This window comes from Callospermophilus lateralis, chromosome 13 (genome assembly GCF_048772815.1).
Source record: "Callospermophilus lateralis isolate mCalLat2 chromosome 13, mCalLat2.hap1, whole genome shotgun sequence".
NCBI classification, from domain to species: Eukaryota; Metazoa; Chordata; class Mammalia; order Rodentia; family Sciuridae; genus Callospermophilus; species Callospermophilus lateralis.
The window spans coordinates 15,031,670-15,045,469 of NC_135317.1; the positions used below are offsets into that span (position 1 = coordinate 15,031,670).

The window sequence follows — 13,800 nt, forward strand, 5'->3', positions numbered from 1 at the left end:
TATCTGGCTAATGTTTCCTGTTGCTATTCCTTATCACAGTATCCGGCTTCTGTGTCTAATTGCCATACTAATGCATGTGGTCATTGTATCTGCTATTGTCTGTCATTCCCAAACCTGATCACTAAATTTGCATATTACCTCTGGTTATAGTGACTGGTTTCCATATCAGGCTAATGTCTCTCTTAACTGTATCTAGGCACAGTATCTGAGCATTGCCTACCTGGTCACTAAATCAGGCCTGGTTACTATATCTATTTATAGCATCTAGCTATTGTCTTGTTTACTTTACCTGGTCACATTAGTAGGCTAATATCTCTGTTGATTGTATTCAGGCATAGTATCTGGACATTGTTTCTCCCTGGTCATTGTATCAGGCCTGGATATGGGATCTGTTCACTACATCTGGCTATGTCTCTGGTTACTTGAACTGGTTATAGTAGGAGGCTAATGTGTCCCAAGATTGTATCTGGTTACCATCTCTGGGTTTCATCTCTATATACTGTTCTTGGTAATGGTATGTGACAAATGTCTCTGGGTACAGCACCTGGTCATGTTATCTGGCTGTTTGTTTACTATTCATGGTCAGGTTATCTGACTAATAACCTTTGGTTACTGTACCTGGTCATAGAGTCTGGATAATGTCCGATTTTGGTACCTCTCCGTGGTTTATGGCTATTATCGTTGGTTCCTGCACCCAGTTACAGTAACAGGCTTTGGGCTATAGTGGATGTATCTGGATACAATATCAGGCAATTGTCTCTGAATGGTGTACTTATTCGTGGTATGTGACTCATGTCTCTAATTTCTATATCTGGTCACAATATCTGGATATTGCCACTGGTTACTGAACTTGGTATCTAGCTAAAGTCTTTGGATACTTTACCTACTCATGATAGGACACCAACCTCCCTGAGGCGGCAGACAAAGGAGGGTGGAGGTGCTATGGGCCGAAGGCCAAAGGAGCTGTGGGTGTTGGGACCAGACACGCCAGGGCCTTGGAGCCCACTACAGGTTTTGGTAGGTGCGCAAGACACTGTGGGTGGGCAGGACGCACCTATCTGTGAGCTTGTGGACTTTGATCTTCACATCATGAGCAGTGCCAAGGTCCTGGGGGCCAGAACCCCCAGGGAGAGGAGCACCATGGGCCAGGCAGGGCGCACGGGGCCATTTGTGGCCGTGACCTCACAAGGGGCGATTGTCAGGGCATTCCGTGGGGCTCTATAAAAGGCAGCGGCAACAGCTGGGCTTTGTCCATTGTGCAGGAAGCTCATGGTGGTTTGGCGGTTCTGGTTTGTGTCTTGATTCTTTTGATTTGGGGTGTTGTTGTGTTGTTTTGTTGTTTTAGTCTTGCTTTGTTTGTTGGTTTTGTTTGTTGTGTTGTTTTAAGGTAGCGTCCTCGGGTGACGTGGCCTCTCCTGATGCGTAGAGAGAGTAGTGAGGGTCAGAATAGGGCGCCCAGGAGCCCCCAGCGGGGCCTGGAGGCCAGCTCGTCCTCGGAGGATGCCCTGACGGGCCAGTATGAGGTGCTGAGGTGCATCGGGCAGGGCAACTTTGGCACCGTGAGGCTGGCCCGCCACATCCTGACGGGGGCGGAGGTGGCGGTGAAAACCGTGCGCAAGGGCGAGCTGGACCCGGAGGCCGAGGTGGCCATCATGAAAGCCGTGGAGCACCCCAGCGTGGTGCAGCTGTTCCAGGTGATGGAGACGGCTGACCGCGTGTACCTGGTGATGGAGTACGCTGGATGGGGCGAGCTGCTGCAGTACATCCCAGAGGGGGTGGGCCTGCCAGAGCTGGAGGCACAGGGATTGTTCGAGCAGATGGCCAGCGCCCTGCGCACGTGCCACGCCAAGGGCATCGTGCACAGGGACGTGAAGGCGGAGAACATCCTGCTGGACGCGCGAGGCCGCATCAAGCTGTGCGACTTCGGCGTGAGCGGCCAGTTCAGGCGGGGAGAGCTGCTGGACACGGTGTGCGGCACGGTCACCTACTGGGCCCCGGAGATGTTCCTCCAGGAGGCGTACATCGGGCCCCCGGTGGACGTGTGGAGCCTGGGTGTAGTCCTCTACTTGATGCTGACGGGGCACCTGCCCTTTGAAGGGGACACCTTCAAGGAGCTGAGGGACCAGGTGCCGCACCGCTCCTGGGTCTTACCGGCCCACGTGTCCTTCAACGCTCAGGACCTGGTGGCGGAGATGCTGACCGTGGACCCCATGGAGAGGCCCAGCATGGCCCAAGTCGCGACACACCAGTGGCTGAAATGGGGTCAGTGGCCTTTTGAGATTGCTACCAGGAAGTCCCGCCGCCGCTTCTGCCCAGATCCCTCCACAGTGAAGGTCATGCTTGACCTGGGTTTCGACCTCACTGACACCTGGACGTCCCTGAAGGGCCGAAAGTTTGACGAAGCCATGGCTACCTATCTCCTGCTCAGGCACCAGCACACGCAGGGGGTGGGCTTCAGGGTCCAGAGGAGGTCTGTGCACTCGGGGCTCCAGCCCAGGTCCTCTGCATGTTCTCTCCCAGCCACCCTGCCCCGCCAGAGGAGCGCCAGCAAGCCCAGCTCTCACTCCAGGCAGGTCGTGCCAGCTGTACAGCAGCCGCGTGGGGAGCACCTGCGGCCCGGGCAGAGGGGCAGCAAGGGAGGCAGCCTGCCTGCCCTGGCCCCCCCCAGCCTGCAGGCCCAGAGCCCAGCTGCCCCCGGCAGGGCCCCGCAGCAGGACCTTGCCGCCCTGCCTCCTGGCCCTGGGTCTGGAGGCCACAGGTCACAGGTGGAGGGCAGCAGGAGCCCCCAGGGAGTGTCAGGAGGAGAGCAAGCCCTCCCCAGGCAGCAAGCCCAAGGAGGGACAGCGGGCTCCTCCCAGGAAGGCACCAAGGCCTGGCGGAGGGTGGCCAGGAGGATCCTCGCCTGCCTCACACGAATGTGCTGTTGCTGCGTGGCGGCCCCCAGGACAGGGCCCAGGCAGGAAAACGGGGTGGCTCGGACCACAGAAGGGCAGGCACGCAGATTGCGAAACAAAGTGGTTCCTGAGATGGTGGCCAGTTGAGATGGAGGCACAGCCAAGCAGGTGGGTGGGTGCATCCTGATGCGGCCCTTGCGCCATCCCTGATGGCCTTCCCCAGGACATAACCCACTGTCCCTGGATGGGTACCGAGAAGGGGGCGTGATGCGCTCAGGCTCAGGCCAGTCCGTGTCTTTCCCCTCAGCCAGTTGGCAAGGATCTGATCAGCATGGCGCAGTGCTCTATTGAGGAGTGCCACCTGCAGGCACCTCCCACCTGCAGGCACCTCCTTCCTATGAGTTCCAGTCCAGAGGGCCTGCTGGGGACAGGATGCCTGGAGACAAGTGCTCTACCACCAACCCCCTTCCTGGTCTGCAAGAAAGACTTGGGAATCCTTTTCCTGGGATGCCCCTCCCCCCGCTGTGCTCTCCTCTGTCCCCTGTTTCTGCCATGGCAGACATGGCTGGTTCTTAATAAATTTCTCTCCCTCATAGATCTCCTTTCTTGGATGCTTTCAGGGGGACCAGGGAGATTTGTCTGGGTTGCATCCTGCTCTGAGTTGGGGCTGGGCCACCATCCATTAGAGCGAAGGGGTGGTTCTGTAGTATTGGAAATAGAGCAAGGCAAGAGGGACTCCTGGGTCCTCTGGAGGTCCCCTGGGCAAACAAGGACTCTCGAGTGCTTGGGAAGGTGGGAGGCTCTTGAGCTGCCTGGGGGCAGCAGTGCAGACCCTGTGGGGCACCTTCTGACCCTGCTGGTCCCTGATGAAGAGAGTGGAGAAGGGGAGGTGCCCTGGACACAACATGCGCCCAGAGATCATGTCCTCAGTGTCCTATCTCCTCCTGCTGGGCCCATGTCCTAATATCTCTACCATTTACCCCTAGCCCACCAAGATACACAATCACCAATGTCTCCATCCATTCATGAACTCAAAGTACCTTTTACAGTGCCTTTGATCATTCACCTACCCCAGGACCCCAACAGAGAGTACTGCTCCCCTGAGGTTCAAGCCTTCAAGTTAGGAGCTCTCTGGGGACTGGGACAATTCAGAGCAGAACAAGAGGGGTGTAGACTGTGCTTTGAATGTGGATTCGAGGCTGACCATGGGGTCAGAAGACTCAATTCAGATCCATCCTCTTCCACTGACCCTTTGAGTTACTATGGACATGTCACAGAACTCTGCAAGCCTTAGAGTTCTTGTTTATTCCAGAGGCCTTATTGAGCGCCTACTGTGTGTGTGTGTGTGTGTGTGTGTGTGTGTTTACACATGCTTGTCTTTGGGATTCGCCCCAGGATCCCACCACTCATGAAAGCATATTTGTGCCCTGTGACAAAACAGGACCCACACTTTAGCCTCATGAACAGTGAAGCACAGACACGAGGCGGATCATAGGAGAGAGCGTGACACATCCAAGGGTCTGGGCATTGCTTCTGTTGTAATCAATTAATGCCCTGAACCCCAAGTTTAGGTAGTTTCAGAATTTTGTACCCAACATGTAAGGGAAGTGGCTCAGTTCACAGTCTGCAGAAGTTTATAAAAAGCAGTTTTTGTTTCTGTTTTTTCTTCTGTTCTGGGCAAGTTAACTTTTCAAGGACACCTGGGAAGGGGAGAATTTCCCCCCTGCCAGCTGTTCCCATGGAGCCCAGTTGGTAACTTCCTTATCTTAGAAATGTAGCCATCTCTGTGAAGCCCAGCTCAAGGCCAGAGGCCTCGTTCACATATTTTGTGAAAAACTAGTAAGGGGGTGTCTAGCTTAGGAATGCTGATTTTTTTTTTTTTTTTTTTAGCCAGTAGCCAAGTAGAACAGGACAATGCGAAAAGAGAAAGTTTATCTACACTGAACTCTTTTATAGGGATTCTTTGGCTGAAAGTCCTAAAGTCAGCCATGGTGAAGACTTCTGGAGAAGGTCAGTTAAGACTTTTCTGTGGGCCTGGTACAGAGGGGGAAGATGGGGAAGGCGGGGCTGAGAGCAGCTCCGTGGATAATGGGAAAGGGCTTTGGGATTTTTCTAGCAACAAAAACTTGAGTAGTAGAACAGGTAGAGCAGAGGGGAAGATGGGAGTGAGTATCCCAAAAAGCCTGTGAGGGACTTTAAATTTTTAGTAACCTGTTTTCAGTGATGACAAAGCAACTTTAAAGGCCATTTTCATTACATCTTGGATAGGGGGTCTGAGGGCTCTCCTCAGCTGGTTTGAGCTTTGGGTTAGCTGGTAAGAGGACCTGGTGGGACCCGGTGTGGGCACTGACAGGAGAAGAGAGGAGTGAGTGGGTGGAGGGGTACCTCAGTACCTGCTACCTCAGCAAGGGGGCAATGGTCAGAGAACCGGCGGAGGTTTGGGTTTTTGATCTAGTAATTGGAGGGGAGAAATCAGGTTACTGAGGTAGAAGTGACAGCAGAGAGTCTGGAGCAGAAGGCTGAGGGTGAGGATCTATTGGAGAATCATAGTTTAGGATGTGAGCGAAGGAGGGAAAAGGCCTCCACATAGGGGAATCTCAAGCCAACCTACATCTGGCTTGCGTGTCTCTACATCCATAATGTTTGTTTCCATTATCTATGGTACGGAAGGGATTAATGGAATTTTAGTGGGATCCTCTTCATCAGGGATATCCCAATACGAAAGACCTATAGCCAGCTGACAAATGTCTGGGTGGAGAGATGGCTATTAGGTTCCTAAGGGGGCTGTATGCGAGATAGATCATACTTCCTGTCCAGTAGGATTTGTGATCAGCCATCGCTGCTGAATGGGCTGATGACCACTACTGGTGGTCAAAGGGAGAGTCCATAGCCCTATCCACACGGCGAATACGCAATTTGAGAGGGTTACCAGTCTTTTCCAATTTCCAGCCAGAGTCTGGACAGGGCACAGGCTTGAGATGAGAGGCATGGATCCAGGAAGTGATTCCGTCTACCTTTACCTCTGTAGGTGTTATAAGTAGCACCTAGTATGGTCCTTTCCAGCGGGGTTCCAGGGATGACACCTGATGTCGTCTTATGTAGACGAAGTTTCCCACTTGATATCGGTGTGGAGTCCCTTCGTCCCCAGGTTGGTAGGCAGTGGCCAGCTGTTTCCACAGGTATCACTGGGTTCTTTCAAGAGCTTTAAGTCTGTCAAGCAAGGGGGTGTGAAAGGAACCGTTAGGTCTTAGAGTTAGGGTTAGGTCCCTTACTGGAGGAGGGCCACCATAGAGAATTTCATAGGGGGTGAGGTTACACAAAGAAACAGAGGGAGTATTTCTTGCACGAAACAGTGCATAAGGCAGGAGCATAGTCCAATCTTTTATGCCGGTCTCTAAGCTTAATTTCGTTAAGGTCTCTTTAATGGCTCTATTCATTCTTTCTATCTGTCCTGAGCTCTGGGGTCTATAAGCACAATGTAACTTTTAATTAATCCCCAGGGTCCTGGCTAACCCCTGACTTACCTGGGCCACGAACGCCGGTCCATTATCAGACCCTATTACCTTAGGCAGGCCGTATCTTGGAAAAATATCTTTCAGGATCTTTTTGACCACCATTTGCGCCGTTTCTTTTTTTGTGGGGAAGGCTTCAATCCATCCTGAAAATGTATCTACAAAGATTAGGAGATATTTAAGTCCATACCTTGTTGGCTTAATTTCACTAAAGTCCACTTCTCAGAATTGTCCTGGTCTGGTTCCTCGTAGGTGCTTTCCTGCAGGAAGCTTGGAAGAATAAGCATTAACCAATTGACAGACCCGACAGGCTTTTGTTACCTGTTCAGTTATTTCCTTTTGCTGTGAGTCGGTTAGTGGAAAACTCTGTTCTTGATCTTTCAGGAATGCCTGCAGTTTCTTTGAACCAAGGTGAGTGAGTTGATGTACATTTTTAACATAGTGTAGGGCTTTCTGAAATTGCAGGCTGGGCTCAGTGAAGTCGAGGAGTTCAGTGTCAGTGTCCGTAGATGTTAAGTTGTCGGGGTGCTCCGACGTAGTTAAATCTCCTGACTTATATTCCCCCGGTGTGGAAAGTGTTAACATGGTTACTCTGTTTAGGGCTGCCAATTTAGCCTCTTCATCCGCCCTCCTGTTCCCGACCGCTACGGGATCGTTTCCTTTCTGGTGTCCTGGACAGTGCACTATAGTTAGTTCCCTAGGGCTTTGCACTGCTGAGAGGAGGCGGAGCCTTAGCCCACCTCTTACCATCCTGGAGGAAGCTGCTGCCATCAGTGAACCATATGACCTCAGTTTCTTCTGCCAGTATATGTTGACAGTCATGAGTGATGGGTCCTGATGATTGTTCAGGTAGTAGCGTAGCTGGGTTAAGCGGGGCGGGGGGGGGGGAGGGCAGTGTTATTCTGTCCTTGTCGAGCAACAGGCTCTGATAGTGTGTTATTCTAGAGTTTGATAGCCATCTGTCTGGTGGCTGGCAGATGATGCTCTCTAGGGTATGGGGGGCTATAATGTTTAGCTTTTGCCCCAGCGTTAACTTGTCAGCATCCTTGATTAGTAGGGCCGCCGCTGCTAAAGCTTTTAGGCAATGGGGCCATCCACCAGCCACTGGGTCCAGCTTTTTAGACAAGTAGCTTATAGGCCTTTTCCAGGGTCCTAGAGTCTGAGTGAGCACTCCTCATGCTATTCCTTTCTTTTCCTCAATGTAGAGAGTAAAGGGTTTTTCTACATTTGGGAGTGCTAAGGCCGGAGCAGATAGTAGCGCCCTCTTGATGTTATCAAAAGCTCGCTGGTGCTCAGGGGTCCATTGGAATTGAGCATCTCCCTTTAACAGCGGTATAAAGGAGCAGCTAAGGACGCAACCCAGGTATCCGTAACCTGCAAAAGCCAGCAGTCCCAAGAAACTCTCTGAGTTGCCTCCTGTTAGATAGGGGTGGTATCTGCACAACAGTTTGTTTTCTGGGCTCAGTGAGCCATCGTTTACCGCCCCTAAGGGAATAGCCCAGGAAGATCACTTCTTGCTGGCAAATTTCGGCAAATTTCGGATAATACTGCTTGGGTCCCAGACTCACAGTTTTCCTTGGTGTCGGCTGCCAGTAGCAGGTCATCCACATATTGAAGCAGGGTGACTTCGGGGTGCATAGTTCTGAAGTTGTTGAGATCTCTGTGGAGGGCTTCATCAAAGAGAGTGGGGGAGTTTTTGAACCCCTGTGGGAGTCTAGTCCAAGTTAGTTGACCAGACGTTCCAGTTTCTGGGTTTACCCACTCGAAAGCAAACAGCAACTGACTATCTTTATGCAGAGGCAAGCAAAAGAAAGCATCTTTTAAGTCCAGAACAGTATGCCATTTTTGCTCAGGGTTCAGAGTGCTGAGCAGATTGTACGGATTAGGTACTGTGGGGTGAATGTCCTGCACCCTGTTGTTGATCTCTCTTAGGTCTTGTATGGGGCGATAGTCCCCGGTTCCTGGCTTTTTTACTGGTAGCAGGGGAGTGTTCCAGGTCGATTGACAGGGCCTTAGGATCCCTAAGGCCAGATAATTCTGAATATGGGGCCTTATCCCATCTTTAGCTTCTTTGTTCAGAGGATATTGTTTGACATTAATTGGGGAGGCTGAGGTTTTTAACTCCACTGTTATTGGAGGTTGTTTCATGGCTAGGCCTAACCCAGCAGTTTCTGCCCAGGCATCTGGGTAATCTGTTATCCATTTCTGGGGTAGCTTGCCTGTTTGATCAGCCTTGGGGGGTGTAAAGAGTTGATGTTCATCTTCTACTGACATAGTTAAAGCCATGACTATAGGAGTTTTTACTGAAGGATTTAGAAATTTCATTTGGGGGCCTTTTAGGTTAAAAGTTATTTTGGCCCGGAGCTTGGTGAGCAGATCTCTGCCCATCAATGGGGCCGGGCATTCTGGGATCACTAGGAAGGAGTGATGGACTTTTCCTTTTCCCAGGTCCATGGTCCTCTTAGTTGTCCACGCCCGATATTTACTGCCGTTAGCCCCTTGAACTAGAGACCTTTTATTTGATAGAGGGCCCAGTGGGGCCTTGAGGGCTGAGTATACTGCCCCTGTATCCACCTCAAAGTTCACTGGGGTTCCCTCCACTTCAAAAGTTACCTTGAGCTCGGGGAGGGGATCCGAGCCCCGGCTTTTTTAGTCATCCTCTAGAATCAGAATGGCTGGTTGGCGTGGCTGTCTCTTTCTAGGGCACTCTTTGGCCTAGTGTCCTTTTTCTTTACAGTAGGCACATTGATCTGAGGCCAGAGGTGGCCTCTGGCGTGGGCCCAGGTATTCCTTCCTGTCTCCCTGTTTCTTAATTTCTGGCCTATTTGTTGTTGCGACCAGGACCTTAGTCAATGCCTTAGTCTGTCTTTTGCTTCTCTCATCCTCCCTTTGCTCCTTTTCTTTCTCCCTCCTTTGTTCCTTTTCTTCCTCAGTTTCTCTCTTATAGTATACCTTCTCAGCTTCTCTGACCAAATCTCTCAAAGTTATATCCATCTAAGAGTTGTAACTTTCTTTTAATATCCAGGGCAGCTTGCCCAATAAAGACCATCATGACAGATGCCTTTTGATCCTTTGCCTGAGGATCGAAAGGAGTATATCTCCTATATGCTTTCATAATTCTCTCTAGAAACACAGAGGGAGATTCATCAGGCCCTTGAATAATCTCTCTTACCTTGGCCAAATTAGTTGGTTGCCTAGCGGCCGTTCGGAGACCCGCTATTAGAGCCCGGCGATAAGTGGACAGATGCTCCCTACCTTCAAAGGTGTTGGGGTCCCAGTTGGGTCGGTTCAAGGGGAAGTTGGCTTCGATTATGTTGGGAAGTTGTGTCAGTTGCCCATCTGGTCCGAGGATATTTTTTCTAGCTTCCAGGAGGATTCTCTCTCGTTCCTCTGTCATGAAGAGAGTGCCTAGGAGTTGTTGGCAGTCATCCCAAGTAGGCTGGTGTGAAAACATCAATGACTCAATTAGACCCGTGAGCCGGGTGGGGTCCTCAGAAAAAGGGGGATTGTTATTTTTCCGGTTATATAGGTCTGAAGAGGAGAAAGGCCAATACTGGTAGGCTTGCATTTCTCCTCCACGGCCATCGTCTATCATTGGCCTGTAAGGACGGAGGGGGAGTATCATGGGGGCTTTAGGGTTTTTAATCATTTGCCGTCGGTGAGTTCCTTTAGCTGGGCCAGCTTCCTCCAGGGGAGGAGGGGCTGTGTGTGCCGTGGGGAAGTCATCTGGAGGGCGCTGGGCTTTCTTAGCCTCCTCCAACGGTGGAGAGGCTGAATCAGCAGCAGAGGAATCACTTAGAGGGTGTTGGGGGTTGGGGGACGAGGGCAGGAGATAAGGAGGGGGAGGAGAGTCCAGTAGAGTCAAATCTTGAGACTCAGGGAGAACAGAGGGTTGAGGAGGAGGAGGAGCAGAGGGTTTGAGAGATAGAATTGTGGGGTAAGGAATAGGAGTGGGGGCAGGGACAAGGAAAGGCTTCACCCATGGAGGAGGAGATTCACAGAGGTCCTGAAAAGCTAAGATATACGGCTGTTGATCTGGATGGCTATGTGGCTCCCACTGAAAGACAATATTTCTGACTTTTTGAATTAGTGGGAAGCAGAAAGATCCTCCTGGGGGTCATTCGACTCCAAAGGTGGGCCATTCTGAGGCATAGAGAGTCTGCCAGGTCCGGCGTTTTACTGAAAAAGAAAGATTCTGAGCTCTTAAGCGGACTTCGGTCCAGTGTTCAAGGGTCAGGGACAGAGGCATTGAAGTGCTTCTGTCCCATAATGAAAGATACACAAACAGTGATAGCAACGACACAGGACACAGATAAGACAAGACAATAAAGACAGGCAATGGACGTCCAACACTGAGACCAGGACTGAGTAGCTGGCAAAACCCGATGGGCTGGCAATACAGAATCGGAAACAAAATATCACTGAGTCGAGGAGACTGTTGTTCCTCGATTTCCCGAGTCCTCTGGGGCATCCCCCAGGGACGTGGCCTGTGGCTCTGTGACAAGTCTGTCAGCCACCATCCGAGAGAACTTACGCTCTTCACCGACAGCCACTTTGCCAGCCCTAATCTGAAACCTGAAAACTGAAACCTGAAACCAGAAATCTGAAACCTGAAACCAGAAATCTGAAACCTGAAACAAGAAACCAGAAAACAAAAACCAGAAAGCAGAAACCAGAAAGAGGCACTTTACTTACCCCCGAGAGGAGCCCGTTGGGATCTTTTGTCCACCACTGCCAGATCTGGCTGGGGCCTCCAGATGTACAGGTCGGGCAAGCATCAGAGGAAGAGACCACCAAGAGACTGTCTCATGCAACAGCAAAGGGTTTATTGTGGGTCCAGCATGCTGGGGCTCAGAGCTCACTTGAATAGAGCAAAGAGCCCTGAGAACAGCTTAAGCAGAGCTTATATACTTTCCTTGGAGAGGGCAGGAAGGGAAGTTACATTCTGTAGTTTGGCAGTTGGGGACAGCACATTCTGGGAACAAGATTAGCAAACAGTTCTTAAGATTTCAATAGTGTTTTGTTAAGCATACAGAAAAACGGAGTGACAAGTATTTATTTTATTAACCTTTCACCAGTAACAGGCAGCACCAATGTGCTAACCATCATGTGCTACCCATGAGTCAGCCATCTTGGAAGCAGATATTCCATTTCTAGTCAAGTCCTCTCTGATGAAATTCAGGTGACTAGAGAAGCACCATCTTGTCAATTCCTGACTAGACTGCAATTTTGTCAGCACAATTTTTTTAAGCCAAAAAATTTGCAGCAATTTCTTATATACAGATACCATACCATGAAGTATTTTTATTAAAAATGTGTATTGAATACTGCCCTGTAATATTATGCTTATTTGGCAAAAAAACATCTGTAGCTATTATCTTATTAAGACATGTTTACCCTTAGGACTATGAAATTCATACCAATAAAATTTAGCAGGGCCAATTACCACCTAATACAATTACCAACTCTATTATTATAATTTTTTTAATACTGAGGATTTTGGTGCTCAGAGGTGCTCTATCATTGAGTTACATCATCCACCTTTTTTATACTTTTTGAGAGAGGTTCTTACTAAATTGCTGAGGCTGGCCTCAAACTGTGACCTCTCCTGCCTCAGCAGACTGAGTCTCTATGATTATAGGTAACCACCATCACACTGGATTTTGTAGGCTCATGTGGAAGCTCACCTTCCTGCAATTCCAGCCCACCTCTCTAAAGTTAAGCCCCAGGGACTGGGAAGGCTGAGGCAGGAAGATCGAAATTTTCAGGCCAGCCTGGGAAATTTAGAATTTTAACAATCCTGTAAGACACTGTTTAAAAATAAAAGCTGAGCGAGGTGACTCACTCCTGTAATCCCAGCATCTCAGGAGGTTGAGGCAGGAGGATCAAGAGTTCCAAGCCATCCTCAGCAAAAGCGAGGCACTAAGCAACTCTGTCAGACCCTGTCAGACCCTTTCCATATATACAAAATAGGGTTGGGATATGGCTCAGTGGCTGAGTGCCCCTGAGTTCAATCCCTAGTAACAAAAAAAAAAGGAAAAAATGCTGAGGATTTAGCTTAGTGTAAAACACCCATGGGTTCAATCCCCATTACTAAACAAAGAAACAAAAACAAAGCAAAAACAAAAAATTTAAAAACCAGCAGATGGGCTTCAAAGGAAAGATTAAAGGCAGGAAATCAAAAATAGCCTGGAGTCATGCTCATATTTAAGGCTGGAAGGAGGAGAGACTCAAAAGGTGGCACTGTCCAATATCATAGCAATTGTCCAAATGTAGCCATTTATAGTTACGTTTTTTCCATTCTTAGCTTTTTTTCAAATTTTATTTTTTTATTCTAATTTGTTTTATATGACAACAGAATGCATTATAAGTCATATTACATATATAGAGACCAACTTTTCATATCTCTGGTTGGAAACAAAATATATACACACCATGGCTGTCTTCATACATGTGCTTTGGATAATCATGTCCATCATATTCCACCATTATTTCTAACCCCATGTCCCCTCCCTTCCCCTCCCACTCTATCTAGAGTTTGTCTATTTCTCCCCCTTCCTACCTGACTATGAAACAGCTTGATGCTGGTTGTTTTAATGAATCATAATAATAGTCATTATTTATCAGGTCGTTAGTGTGTGCCCAAAACTGTGAAAACACTTCATAAACTAAATTTCTTTTTAAGGTCATGTTTGTTGAGATATAATTTATATATGATACAACTTACCCCATTTACTTTATAGTTATATGTATTTTGATAACAAAAATATAAAAAGTGACAACATGTATATATGGATACATGGTACTACCAGCAAGGTACAGAATGTTACCTTGTTCTCCTTTCCTTCTTTTTTTTAAACAAATAGAGAAATTAATTTTAATATATTTCATTTAACCCAATGGATAACCAGTATCATTTGCCAAGAAAATAATTGTTAGCAAGATATTTCATGTTCATTTTCTTAGTCCTAGTAATTCTTTGGAATCTAATGTCTATTTAACACATAGCACACCTCAATTTAGACTATACACATTTCAAATACTCAGTGGCCTCATGTAACCAATGGCTGCCCTATTGGCTCCTTTATCCATCTTTCACCTTTGGATGAGACACATGCTGTAGGCTGCATGATAAGTCTCCTTGTTATGTGGTTTCTTGTTGCATTCTATCAGAAAGGGACACCAAAGAGATGAACTTAAAATATACAAGAGTAGATCAAGATGTTTTATTCCTTCCTATAAGACTCTATTGTAGACTGTGAGTTGGTTTCTACATGCTTTTAGTGAGAATAACTTCAAATAGGTCACCTTCCCCTACAAGTTTTTCATAATGGCTCTCTCTTACTTCACCTCCTACCTCTCCAAGTTTACAGAAGGAAAGGTGCTTCACAAAA

General features: G+C 48.6%; 1 protein-coding gene across 1 annotated transcript; it reads right to left on the reverse strand.

The window, feature by feature from the left end:
• Window positions 1–3,484: 3,484 nt before the first annotated feature.
• On the reverse strand, window positions 3,485–13,138 carry LOC143379564 (uncharacterized). Its single transcript, XM_077105120.1, is given in 8 exon segments — window positions 3,485–3,757; window positions 6,458–7,136; window positions 7,186–7,764; window positions 7,766–7,939; window positions 7,941–9,389; window positions 9,391–10,108; window positions 10,202–10,665; window positions 13,134–13,138. Coding segments are annotated over 8 exon segments (4,341 nt in total).
• Window positions 13,139–13,800: the final 662 nt, after the last annotated feature.